The 13,810-nt window shown below is 36.6% G+C and overlaps 1 protein-coding gene across 6 annotated transcripts in view; it reads left to right on the top strand.

The window, feature by feature from the left end:
* Positions 1 to 13,810, top strand: part of PHTF1 (putative homeodomain transcription factor 1) — a 61,854-nt gene that overhangs the window by 13,024 nt on the left and 35,020 nt on the right. For 3 of the 6 annotated variants that reach the window (XR_010941001.1, XM_067727315.1, XM_067727314.1), the window contains exons 4-5: positions 9,023 to 9,092; positions 9,567 to 9,725. Coding sequence is in view for 3 of the 6 variants with exons in the window: in XM_067727315.1 (XP_067583416.1) it covers positions 9,023 to 9,092; positions 9,567 to 9,725 (229 nt within the window). In the remaining 3 variants the exon portion in view is untranslated. Of the gene's footprint in view, positions 1 to 9,022; positions 9,093 to 9,566; positions 9,726 to 9,800; positions 10,386 to 13,810 lie in introns of those variants that run through there. The other 3 variants (XM_067727317.1, XM_067727318.1, XM_067727319.1) reach the window with 3 other exon arrangements.

The following is a 13,810-nucleotide window of genomic DNA, read 5'->3' as shown; positions in this document are numbered from 1 at the left end:
ATATACAGAACATTCCATCCATCAGCAGCACAATACACATTCTCCTCAAGTGCACATGAAACCTGCTTCAGGATAGATCATATGTTAGGCCATGAAACAAAGTCTTAACAAATTTAAGAAGATTGAATTTATATCAGATAACTTTTGACAAGTGTTATTAAACTAGAAATCAATAACAGGAGGAAAACTGGAAAATTCAAAAATATGTGGAAATTAAACAGTATAATCTTGAACAACCAATGGGTCAAAGAGTCAATTAAAAATTTTGAGACAAGTGAAAAGGAAAAATTTTATACACTTACAATGAACTGTCTGCAAAAGAAATTAAGAAAGCAGTTCCATTTACAATAGCATCGAAAAGAATAAAGTGCTTAGGAATAAATTAAACAAGGAGGTGAAAGATCTGTACACTGAAAAATATGGAACATTGATGAAAGAAATTGAAGAAGACACAAATGAAAGATAGCTCATGTTCATGGATTGGAAGAATTCCTACTGTTAAAATGTAATGTACAACATGATAAATGTAATCAACACTGCTGTATGTTATATATGAAAGTTGTTAAGAGAGTAAATCCTAAGAGTTCTCATCACAAGGAAAAACTTTTTTTTCTATTTTGTTTATTTTGTATCTATGTGAGATATTGGATGTTCTCTAAACTTGTAATTATTTCATGATGTATGTAAGTCGAATCACTGTGCTGTACACCTTAAACTTATACAGTGCTCTATGTCTTTATATTTCAATAAAACGGGAAGAGAAAACAAAATCTATTATTTGGAAAAGGAAAAAAATATTGTTAAAATGTCCATACTACCCAAAGCAATCTACAGATTCAAAGCAATCTCTATCAAAAGTCCAATGGCATTTTTAACTGATACAGAAAAAATAATCTTAAGATTCATATGGAACCACAGAGGGACCCCAAATAGCTAAAGCAATCTTGAACAAGAAGACCAAAGCTGGAGACATCTCATTTCACTTTCTGATTTCAAATTATATTACAAAGCTATAGTAATAAAAACAGTATGGTACTGGCATAAAAGACACATAGAGCAGTGGGACAGAATAGAGAGCCCAGAAGTAAACCCATGCACATAGGCTCAACTAATCTTTGGCAAAGGCACCAAGAATACACAATGGAGAAATGACAGTCTCTTCAATAAATGGTGTTGGGAAACTGGATATCTTCATGCAAAAGAATGATATCAGACCCTTATTTTACACCAAACACAAAAATAAACTAAAAATGGATTAAAGACTTAAATGTAAGACCTGAAACTGTATAACTCCTAGAAGAAAACATAGGGAAAAATCTCTTTGACATTGGTCTTGGAAATGATTTTTTTGAATTTGACACCAAAAGCACAGGCAACAAAAGCAAAAATAAACAAATGTGACTATATCAAACTAAGAAGTTTTTGCACAGCAAAGGAAACATCAACAATATAAAATGCAACCTGATCCAATTAAAAAATAGGCAAAGGGCCTGTATAGACATTTTTCTAAAAAGGACATACAAGTGGCCAGCAGGTATATGAATACGTGCTCAGCATCTCTAATCATTAAGGAAATGTAAATCAAAATGACAGTGAAACATCACCTCATTCCTGTTAGGATGACAATTATCAGAGAAGTCAAAAGATAATAAGCATTAGTGAGGATACAGAGAAAAGGAAACAGTTGTATACTGTTGGTGGGAATGTAAATTGGTACAGCTGTTATGGAAAAGAGTATGGAGGCTCCTCAAAAAAATAAAAATAGAACTACCTTATGATCCAACAATCCCTCTTCCTGGATATTTATCCAAAGGAAATAAAATTACTTTCTTGAAGAGATATATGCACTTCATATTCATTGCAGCATTATTCATGGTAGTCAAGATATGGAAACAACTTACGTGTCTGTTGACAGATGAATAGGTAAAGAAAATGTGCCCTATTTCTCTGTCTGTCTTATGAGGTGGAATATTATTCAGCCTTTAAAAAGAAGGAAATCCTACCATTTGTTACAACACAGATGGATCTGGAGGGTATCACACTAAGTGAAATAAAACAAGCACAGAAAGCAAATACTGCAAAATCTCACTTATAAGTGGAATCTAAAAGAGTCAAACTCATAGAAGCAGAGAGTAGAATGGTTACCAGGGGCTGAGGTGTGGGGGAAATGGGGAGATGTTGGTCAAAGGTAATAGACTTGCAGTTATAAGATGAATAAATTTGGGAGATCTAATATACAGCATGGTGACTATAGTTTATAATACTATATTGTATACTTGAAATTTGCTAAGAGAGTAGATTTTAAATGTATGCAACACACAAAAATGCAAAAAAATGCTAACAATCTGAGGTGATGGATATGTTAATTAGCTTGATTGTGGTAATCATTTCACAATGTATATGTATATCAAAGCCTCACATTGTATATCTTAAATATATACAATTCCTATTTATAAAGGTAGGGGGGAAAATGAGGCAATTAACAATTTCAGGGCAAACAGCATTTCCAAGGAAGGAAATATAATCATTGGCTACTACTTGACTTAGGTGGGAACATGTTTTATGTAATCATAATACTCTAAACATCAAATATTGATTTAACTAAAATTGTGAGAAAACTATATGGGGGAAACTATAGTGCATGCAGGAGGGCATGTGTATGTGTTTTTGGTGGTGTAATAATAATAATGATAATGAGTATTTAGAATGTGTCTTGTATTATTTTAAGAACTTCTCTTTCTCTGTCTCTGTCTCTCTCGCTTTCTTAATCAATCCTTACAACAATTCCATGAGGTAGATGTATTATCATTCTCATTTTACAGGTGAAGTAACTGAAGTGCAGAAAGGCTAAGTTAGAAGGCTATCTCCTCATCTTCAACTGTTAAGAAGATTGTTATGTCTTCACCTTTTGTCATGTGACTCGCAGTGCCTTCCTGTGGGAGGAGAGTCCTTCCTTGCCCCACAGGTTTCCAGCTTGGCCAGAGGACTGAGCAGAATGTGAGCTCCCCTACTTTGACCAGCCCTGTGCCTTCTCTCACCTTTCCTACTCAGTGAGCAGTTAGAGTGCTCAAGTTGGGGTTTGGAATTCTTCTGTGGCCTCACTTTCACACTGATCCCACATTTTTAATTACCAAGACTTCTGGATTCTACCTTCTTGTATTTTTTGACTATGCATACTTTTCCTAGGTCATGCTTCTGATGGTCTGGACTGACCTGTTGTCTGCACTCATCTGGTCCACAAACTATTGCCTGCAGCCAGACTCGCTGGAGCACTGCAGGCTTCATGTTTTACATGTTTATTGTCTGTGTCTAAGTCAGCCTTCGTGCAACAGTGGCTGGGTTGAGTACTAGCACACACGTGGTACAGCTCACAAACCCTAAAATACCACATGCCCTTTACAGACAAAGTTTGTCCACTCCTGATCTAGGTTACTGGAGTCACTTTTTTAACTTTCTGTTTTCTCTGCCCCCATTTCCCCCTCACCCCTCAATAATCACTGAAGCCAGCTTATTGTTATTTTCTTTTTGTTTTAACACAAATCTGACTTTTTCTCATATTTAAAACTGTTCTCTGACTTCCTGTTATCCTTATGATAAATGCACACTCTTAGCATGATTATAGTCTTCAAAATCTGGCTTCTGCTTACCTCTCCAGTTTCTCTCTTTCATACCTTAACCCCTTTTTCACTTTCACTCTGCTTTAGGTCTTCTTGAACTTTAGTTTTTGTCATGCTATCTCTTATTTCGAGGTCTTCTCATATACTTTTCTGGGTTTTTTTTGTTTGTTTTTTTTTTTGCGGTACGCAGGCCTCTCACTGTTGTGGCCTCTCCCGTTGCGGAGCACAGGCTCCGGACGTGCAGGCTCAGCGGCCATGGCTCACGGGCCTAGCCGCTTCACGGCATGTGGGATCTTCCCGGACCGGGTCACGAACCCGTGTCCCCTGTATCGGCAGGTGGACTCTCAACCACTGCGCCACCAGGGAAGCCCTCATATACTTTTCTTAATTTCCCCTTTTGCTACAGCCCATGTCCTTCTTTGCAAATTCTTATACACCCTTCAGGTCTTGGATCAGGTATTATTTTCCTTTGGAAATCTTTCTTTGACTTCTTAAATCTGAGTTAGGTGTCCTTTACACATATTCCTATAGTGCTGTACTTGCCTTGTAATTGTTGTTTTGTTGTTCATCATCTGCTCTAAATCAGGTGACTTCTCTCTTTGTGCCCGACTACTATACAGTAGTATAGAATCAGTGGCATTAAAATGGACATTTCAGCACACTAAGAGAGAGAGATGTGTTACAGGGTTTCCCTTGTCTTTTATTCCCTTTTAAACATGGAGTCCAACAGTACTGCAGCAGTATTTCCAGTGCTTTAGTCCCTCTACCTAAAAGTAGGAACTACATCAGTCAGGTGGTTCTGAGCTTTGAAGATATTACACAGCTCTGTGGGGAGCAAACATTAGAGAGGGCTGAATACAGCCAGTACCTGGGCTCTGCAGAAAATTTCCAGACCACTGCTCTAGCAACTAGTGCAGGGGTATCCCACTTTTCTCCTACAGTTTTATTGTGGGCTGCTAGGTTGTGGCCCTGGGTTGTGGCCAATAAGGAAATTCACTCACAGCTCCCCGGGTTTATTAATCCCATGGAACCTTTCAGAGGCATGCAATCTTGTTTATCTCAAAACCTCTCCCTACATTGATTAGGAATGCATTTTGTACTGTATGGTGAGAGACAGGATGTGTAGTGGTTTGTAGTGAGAATGAACGAGTTAGAGTCTCTGTGCCTTGTTTTCCTCATCTGTAAAGTGAAGATAATAAAGGTGCCTGTCTCACAGGACAGTTGTGAGGACTAAATGAGTTAAACAAATTAATGTAAGTTTATGTAAAGTGCTTAGAGTAGTGCTGTGCACATTTTGCCTCTTACTATACATACTGTAGAATATGTAGGATCAAGCAGAAGGATCCTAAAACAAAAGCATGGCATGTGTTTTTTATTCTTCCTCAGCACAGACACATATAAAAGTATCTAGCGACTGTCTTACCTGGCTCAAGAACGGTGGTCATAAATTTCTTAATGATTTTTGTCCAAAAAATGGTGAGGGAAGTTCAGGGGGTGTTTTCCTGAGGAACCTCAAACATTTGGCTTTACTGTCTGTTTTCCCTTCTGTGTGTGCACACTCTGAAGATAGAGCCGTGCTTTGACTTCCTTAGTGCTCTGTGCTTAGCTCAAGTAGCTTATCTGGCATACGGAAGAAACGTATTGCATATTTGTTGCCTAAGTGAATGAATGAATGTGTTTCTATTGCTGAGGGAGGTTTTCCTAATTTGGTGTTTACCTTTAGATAATGCTAATTCTGATTCTATAACATTGTAGGTGAAAAGTCTAGAAAGCAAAGAAAGTAGAAAAATTAATGTGGCTTTAAAGTTAAGGCACTTTAAGCTTCTTTAGTTAGAATAGTACTGCTGCAAATGTCCACAAGGCCTATGCCTGTTAGAATATAATACAGTGATATCTTTACTTTTAAAATTTTCATTTCTGATTTCAAATGTAGTAAGATCATTGTTATTTCCATGAATATTATGCATATTTCAAAAATTAGTGCACATATTTTTTCCAAAGGGTTATTTTTGCCCCTGAAATGTCTAATTATCAAAATTTGATTCCTTCTTAGATTTAATTTTATTACATTTAGAGTTTTAAAACTTTTTTTTTGTTTTTGTTAAAATCTACAGTTTGTAGTTAATTGGATAGAAACATAGGGTTCACTTTAAAGAAATTGTTTGGCTGCATCTTTTAGTTAAACAGAACCAAAGATCAATATTGGCTCAATATCTAGACTAGAGAAATAGCAAATTACTCTAACGTTTAATTTTTACAATAATTTTAATGGTTAAATATCTAATTTTAAAAACTTGATCAGGAACTAGCATGTACAAGTGTTGATTGAGCACGAAATTAAAATTCGTCTTTTAAAACAGTTATACTTATTAATCATAATGAAACAAAACTGTTAGGCAAACCAGGATTTTTAAACACAAAAGATAATTCACAAATTTGCTTTTGAGTCATAATATACAGCAAGGTTATCATGACTTTCAAATCCCGAGTTTTTCCTGTAAAACCATTGTCTATGTGTTAATAAAATAAAACATATTCAGTGAATATGAGTTACCAGGTTTCCCCCATTATCCAAAAGTAGAGTGTTCCTATGAAACTTTTCGTAAGCCGAAATGGCAATTGTGAAGAAGCAATTACCATAGGACACATCTTGCTAACAGATGCACAAAATACATCGAAATGCAGCACAGATGCTCACAGACACCTTTCAAAGCTATGGGGGCTTGATGCTGAGATGCTGAGTGTGTTCCTGGGGAAGGAGCCTGGTGGTGCTGCTCTCCCTGCTCGGGTGTGTGCTGCCTCTGTCAGAGCTCCCTGAGATCACTGAACGCTGTTTATGCTCTTCATCTTTGTTTGGAAAAGTAAAAATCCTCTTTGGATTTTTTTCGGTTAGCGAAGACAGATACTAATGTAGGTCTTTTGTAAAAGCGAAATGGTGTAAAGCAAACTTTTGAAAAGTGGGGGACTTCTACTCACACCCACCCACCCCAGAATGATAAGAGTACAGCTTGAGGAATTTTCACAAACTGAACATAACCATGTGATAAACACTCAGATCAAGAAATAGAACATTAGGAGTAACACAGAAGCTCCCCATCACATGCTCTTCCAGTCACTGCTAACAACAGAGGTAACCTGTATCCTTACTACTATAGCAGCACCATAGGTTAAGTTTTGCCTATTTTGAGGCTTACATAAATGAAATTATACAATACATACACTTTTGAGTCTAATTTCTTTTGTTCAATGTTACGTTTCTTTTGTTCAATATTATGTATGTGAGATCCAGTCATGTTGTTGCATAATTGCAGTTTATTCACTGTAGCACCACAATTATTATCCATTCTACTACCGCTGGGCAATTTCTGGTTGTTGTTGATGGGTGGTTTCCAATTTGGGGCTTTTATAAATAATTCCTCTAGGAACATTTTGTACACATTATTTAGTGAAATTTATATATCTTTCTCTTGGGTATATACCTTGAAATAAAATGTCCATCAGGTTTTAACTCCTCATTCTAATATATAAGTGGACAGCCAATGATTACTAGATATTTGAAGAAATCTTCCAGGATGAAAGAGAAGAGAAAGGAATGAACCCAAAGAATCAAAATGAAAAATGTAATAGAAGAATTTGAAGAAATTTCTAGAAAGCAGAACAGAAAGACAAAAGAGGTAGAAAATAGGAGAGAAAAGTCAAAAGTCTTAAAAGGGAAGAAATTTAAATATAAATTATGAGAAAACTTCCCTAAAACTGAAAGACATGTATTTCTATATGGAAGGGATTCTCAGCACAATAGATGATAAAAGACTCATAATCAAGGCATATAATTATGTGATAAAACAAAATACATGTTTTATCATAAATGTCACTTCTGTCAAAAAAAAAGGCACATCATTCTGAACACCATGCATAAAGTGAGGATTAAGAGGAAGGAAACAATTCACATTCAAAGGATCAGGAATCAGAATGGCATTGGAGTTTGCAACAGCTACATTGGAAGCTAGAAAACCATGGAACAGTGTCTCAATTCCTGAGGGAAAATTATTAACAACTTAGAATTCTGCATCTAGGGTAACTTTTAATCAAGTATAAGGGTAGAATGAAATCATTTTCAGACATGCAAGGATTGAAAACACTGTCTTCTGTGACCCCTTTCTCAGGAAACTACGGAAGGAATGTGCTCCCAGAAGATACGGATACAGCAAATAAGGACTTACCACAGAGAGGGGGGAAGGGGATTGTCAGGATGAGAGTGAGCGGTTCTGGGATTACAGCCATGCAACAGGCCCAGAGAGCAGCTAGTCCAATTCCAGCAGCAAGATAGAAAGAGGGTCCTGGGAAGGGGGTTTCCAGGAATTTTTTTTCTTTAAGGAAAAAAAAAGGACTTTGATTAATTTTCTGGCATTTGAGTATTTGGAAACTGATAAATATTTTCACTGACCTCATAGAATAAAAGGAAGCATATAAAAGGAAGCATATAAATAGAGTGAACAAGGAATGATATTTCATAGTGATCATACTCTACTGATTATTATTATATTATTATTGTCACAAATTAATTGACTATATTGTGAGGATATATGTTTTTGGGGTGGAAGTGAGGAGGTGAGAATTAGTAGTGTAAGAAAGCTAAATTCTCATATACTATATTAGGAGTTCATAGGTGATTTTTTTTTTTTTTTTAAAGATGATGTTGGGGGTAGGAGTTTATTAATTAATTTATTTTTGCCGTGCTGAGTCTTCATTTCTGTGCGAGGACTTTCTCTAGTTGCGGCGAGCGGGGGCCCCTCTTCATTGTGGTGCGCGGTCCTCTCACTGTCGCGGCCTCTCTTGTTTCGGAGCACAGGCTCCAGACGCGCAGGCTCAGTAGCTGTGGCTCACGGGCCTAGTTGCTCGCGGCATGTGGGATCCTCCCAGACTAGGGCTCGAACCCGTGTCCCCTGCATTAGCAGGCAGATTCTCAAACACTGTGCCACCAGGGAAGCCCCATAGATGATTTTTAAAATCAATAAATTGAAAAATAGCAGAATAAACATATTATTTAGACCTATGTAAGTAAATATCAAGAGAAACAGCTAAAAAAAATGAAAGCATTTGTTTTTAATGAATGAAATTGGGAGGAGAGGTAAGGTGGCTCAGGGGACTACCTGTTTTTCACTTACTGACCTTTTGGTACTGTTTGATTATTTTTAAAGGTGATAAAAGTGTGTGCATGCATTACTTGATAAAACTAAAAACTAAAACAAATATTAATGACAGGTTCCTTTAAGGAGCATTAGGATTAAAGTGTACTCAGTAAAAGGGAGTCAGGTGTAGAGAAAAAGAAACGTAAATTTAGCTTTTGTTTTAAAAGGGCTTTTAAAATGCTGTTTATTTCTGGTTTTTGTTTTGTTTTATTCTAGGGCTTCAAAAACAAACCAAAAAAGATGGGTCACATAAAGGCAGACTTGATTGATGTTGACTTAATCAGAGGTGAGTTCTAAAGTTGGCTTGTTTCTTAGGTATATCATTATATTATTTCATAGTGGTACTAAAGATTCTTTTTGGATATCTTCCCTATATGATGGTATACTTTAATTTCCCAAAGTAGTGTTCTTCCTGCATCATTCAGGCTTTAGCATTTTTTCCCCTTTGCTTTATACTGTGTGGCTATGTAAATTACGTGGTTTCCATGAGGGTGAAAGAGATGAACTTGGAGACTTGCTGCTGTGTAATGAAGAAAAATATATTGTATACCGTTCAAACAAGCCTGACTTATTTTGAGCTCCTGTCCTAGTGATTGAGACAAGAAGTTAGTATATATAATGAACATCCAAGAGGATTCTTTTTCACTGAACAGGTTATGTGCTGATTTTTGCTCTCACCTGTTTTTAATATAGTGTTACAAGTGGGCATTAGTCTAGTGTACATAAATGTTTGATGTTTTGTTTTATTGTATATTTAAAGGCTCAACATTTGCCAAAGCCAAACCTGAAATTCCGTGGACATCTCTGACTCGGAAGGGGCTTGTTCGAGTTGTATTTTTTCCCTTTTTCAGCAATTGGTGGATTCAGGTTACCTCTTTAAGAATCTTTGTTTGGCTGCTACTGCTTTACCTCATGCAAGGTAATTGGAGGAGTTGGGATAAACTATGACAGTTTCTTTTTGCCGCTGTTGCTATCAGATCATGCAGACCTTACTGTTCTTACATTTACCCTTTCATTTGATGGTTTCACGTACAAAGAAACGAAGGGACATACACCATTTGGAGATCATCTCAAATTTATTTGCTCAGAGAGAGCAAACATGATTGTCTAACTCTTCTCTCTTGAATTTCTTTCTGCCTGTCTCACTGGCCAGGCCTTTTCAAACTTTTCCTGTGTCTGACCTTTGAATATTGGATTATCTCTAGGTTGGATCGGGATTCTCTTCTCTTCCCTAGGTACTCTCATCAAGCCTTGTACCTTTAAATATAATTGGTATACTGGTGATTCTCAAATTTATATTTTCAGGCCAGATCTCTCTGCTGAGCTTCAGGCTTGTAAATACAACTGCCTGTTGGACATTTCCATATGGAGATTTCATAGGTATCTTGAACTTAATCATATCCAAAATGGAACTCCTGATTTTTTTTTTTACAATCTTTTCTTTTATACGGTCTTATTCCCCTTTAGGTTTTATCCCATTTCATTAAATGATGCCATCAGCTACCCAGTTTTCAAGCGAAAAATTGTCTTCCTGTTCTACTCTACCATCAACCCTCATATTCCATCTGTCACCAAGTCTGTAAGTTTGACCTCCAGAATATGTCCTGGCTACTTATCCCAGTCTCTGCTGCCACCATCATAGTCCACAGCACCACCATCCCTTCACCTAGATCACTGGACCTAGATCAGAGCTTTCTTTCTGCCCATCACTCTTTTCACAGCAATTAGAGAAATTTTTTGAAATGGAAACCCTATCATGTCATTTTCCTGCTTTTTTAAGTCGCTTTAGTGACTTCTCATTGCCCTTGGAATAGAAACCCAAACTCCTCACCGGGGCCTCCAGTGCCCTACATTATCTGTCCCCTGCTAACCTGTCAGATGCCATGTCTTACCACTCTCCTCCTTGCTTACTCTAGGCATAAGGCCTTTTTCTATTCCTCACCCAGGGCTTTTCTTTCCGTTTGAAACAATCGTAAGGCTTTTCATGTGGCTATCTTTTCTGTCATCTTTAGGATCTGTGCTCAGATGTAACTTTCACAGAAAGGCCATCCCTGTCTATAACTTTCTAAGTAGTTGAACCACCCCTCAGTCACTGTCACAGAAGTCTGTGTTAATTTCTGTGTTACACGTCACTACCTGATGTTTTTTCTCTTTTCACTATGTGCAGGGGCCCAGTGTATGCTCTTTAATATACTCCATTGCCTACCAGGAACACTTTCTGAAAGAGGGCAGCGTAGATATGGTTATACCTGAGCAAACAGACATGACTTAGAACAAAGAGTAGGTGAAAGGTGAAGGTTGGGTTAGGGTGAAAGGATTTGGGGTGATTTTTGTTTTCTTTTATCTGTGTCAGTTTTTTTGAATTGTTTTCATAACTGTCATTTAGTTGCTGCATAATATTACATCATGTGGACACACCATCATTTCAAACTATCATTTTAATGTCTGTATGAGTCTATCATAAGGATTTAACGTAAACACTTTTTATAACTGCTTTATAGTCCATTATATAAAAGTACCATAATTTACATAACTCTTCCCATGTAATGAGCATTAAGTTGTTTCTAGTTCTTTCTTAATAATACCATCATGAACAAAATTTTTCAAATTTTGTATTATTTCTTTGGAATTTATTCTCTGGAATAGAATTAACAGATCAAAGAATGTAAACGTTTTAAGGCTTTTAGTGCATATAGTGAAATTGCTGGTGACATAATTCTTTTGGAAAGTAGTGGATTCTGTTTTACCACAATCTTAGCATTATCATAATTTTAAAAATTGTTACCTAATTTGATATACGAAAATTAGTATTTTACTTGTTTAATGTGCATTTCTTTGGTCACTTGTAAGGGTGAAGTTAAATATTTTTCCACATGTTTGTTATTAAAGAATTTCTTACTGAGATAAATTATATATATTAAATTTTCGTATACACCATGGTCTATTTCCGGACTATATATTCTGCACCATCAGTTTGTCTGGTTATTCTCATATCTGTGTCACATTTCTTTAATTACTGTAGCTATTTAATGAGTAGTAATGTTGAGCAGGACAAGTATTCCTCTATTATTCTGTGTTTTTCAACATTTTCTCTTAGGTGTTCTTACTTGCTTATTCTTTGCAAAATAATTTAGAATTATTTTATCATGATCAAAGACCAAAAAAAAAAAAATTGGAATTTGGATTGGAACTCCGTTCTCACCACTCCCCACTACAAAATATAGATATAGATATATTTGGAGGGAATGGGGAGAAAATTGATATATCTTTCCTTTTTAATTAATTAATTTATTTTATTTATTTATTTTTGGCTGCACTGGGTCTTTGCTGCGCACGGGCTTTCTCTAGTTGCGGTGAGCGGGAGCTACCCTTTGTTGTGGTGTGCGGGCTTCTCATTGCGGTGGCTTCTCTTGTTGTGGAGCAGGGCCTCTAGGCGCACGGGCTGCAGTAGTTGTAGCATGCGGGCTCAGTAGTTGTGGCTTGCGGGCTCTAGAGCGCAGACTCAGTAGTTATGGTGCACGGGCTTAGTTGCTCTGCGGCATGTGGGATCTTCCTGGACCAGGGCTCGAACCTGTGTCCTCTGCATTGGCAGGAGGATTCTTAACGACTGCACCACCAGGGAAGCCTGATATATCTCTCCTTTTAATCAAGTCTTCTGTTATATCTTTCTGTAAAGCTTTGTAGGAATTTTTTTTTCTTATAAGGCCTGCATAGATCTTGTTAAACTCAATATTTTTTTCATTGTGGTAAAATATACATGAAATTTACCATCTTAACTATTTTTAAGTGTACAGTTCAATGACATTAAGTACATTCACATTGTTAGGTAGCCATCACCACCATCTATCTCCAGAACTTTTTTCATTTTTCCAAACTGAAACTCTGTACCCATAAATCAATAACTCTCCAATTACTCCTACCCCCAGCCAACCACTCTTCTACTCTCTGTCTCTATGAATTTGACCACTCTGAGTACCTCATATAAGTGGAATCATACAGTATTTGTCCTTATTTCACTTAGCATAATGTCTTCAAGCTTCATCCATTTGTAGCATGTGTCAGAACTTCCTTCCTGTTTGAGGATGAATAATAATCAACTGTATGTATATACCATATTTTGTTTAAATGTATCATCCATCAGAGGATGCTTGGGGGCTTCCACATTAAAGAAAAATATTTTATGTTTTTATTTTTGTTGCTGCTGCTGTAGGTATGAGGCTTTTTTTGTTTGTTTTATGTGTTTTAACTGGTGATTGCTGTTACATTTGAAAGCCTTTAGTTTATACTTAAGATTGTTATATAACCAGCCACTTTTTAAACTCTTATTATTTCTAATAGTTTTTCGGTGCTTGTCTCAGATTTTCTAATTATACAACCATATTGTTGGCATAATGAAAAGTTGGTCTCCTCTTTTTTCATACATTTCATTTACTTGTATTGCATTAGTCAACATTTTCAGAGCAGTGTTAAGTGATAACAGTAAGAGTGATCATAATGTTTTGTTCCTATTCAGAATGTTTTCATTAATATGATGCATGTTGATTTTACTTATATATTCTTTAGTATATGTGCTGCCAAAGCGAGCACTACTTATTTATATTCTTTAGCATTTTAAGGACATATTTTTATATTCCTAGTATTTTAGAAAAGATGGGCATTTAAGATTAATTACAAATCAGGAACAAATGTCTATTTTTATAGAATGCTTTTTCACTACTAGAGTTGGACCAGACTTCACAGGTTAAAGGCACATCCCTTCCCAAGACACCAGCCTTACTTTGGGAGTCCCTAGGGCTACCCTTACTCTGACCAGCTGGCTACAGTTTTGAGAGTCCCCCACTCATTCCCTCAGACTTAATAATTCACTAGAATGACTCAAAGCACTCAGGAAAATGCTGTCGTTATAGTTTTATTGTAGCAGAAGGATACAAATTAGAAGGGGTGCATAGGGCAAAGTCTGGGAGGTCTTCAATCAGGAAGTTTTTGTCGTCCTCAAGGATGTGT

The sequence above is a fragment of the Pseudorca crassidens genome, chromosome 2 (genome assembly GCF_039906515.1).
Source record: "Pseudorca crassidens isolate mPseCra1 chromosome 2, mPseCra1.hap1, whole genome shotgun sequence".
NCBI lineage: Eukaryota > Metazoa > Chordata > Mammalia > Artiodactyla > Delphinidae > Pseudorca > Pseudorca crassidens.
Note: the sequence above shows the minus strand (reverse complement) of the source record. Positions and strands in the feature narration are given on the sequence as shown.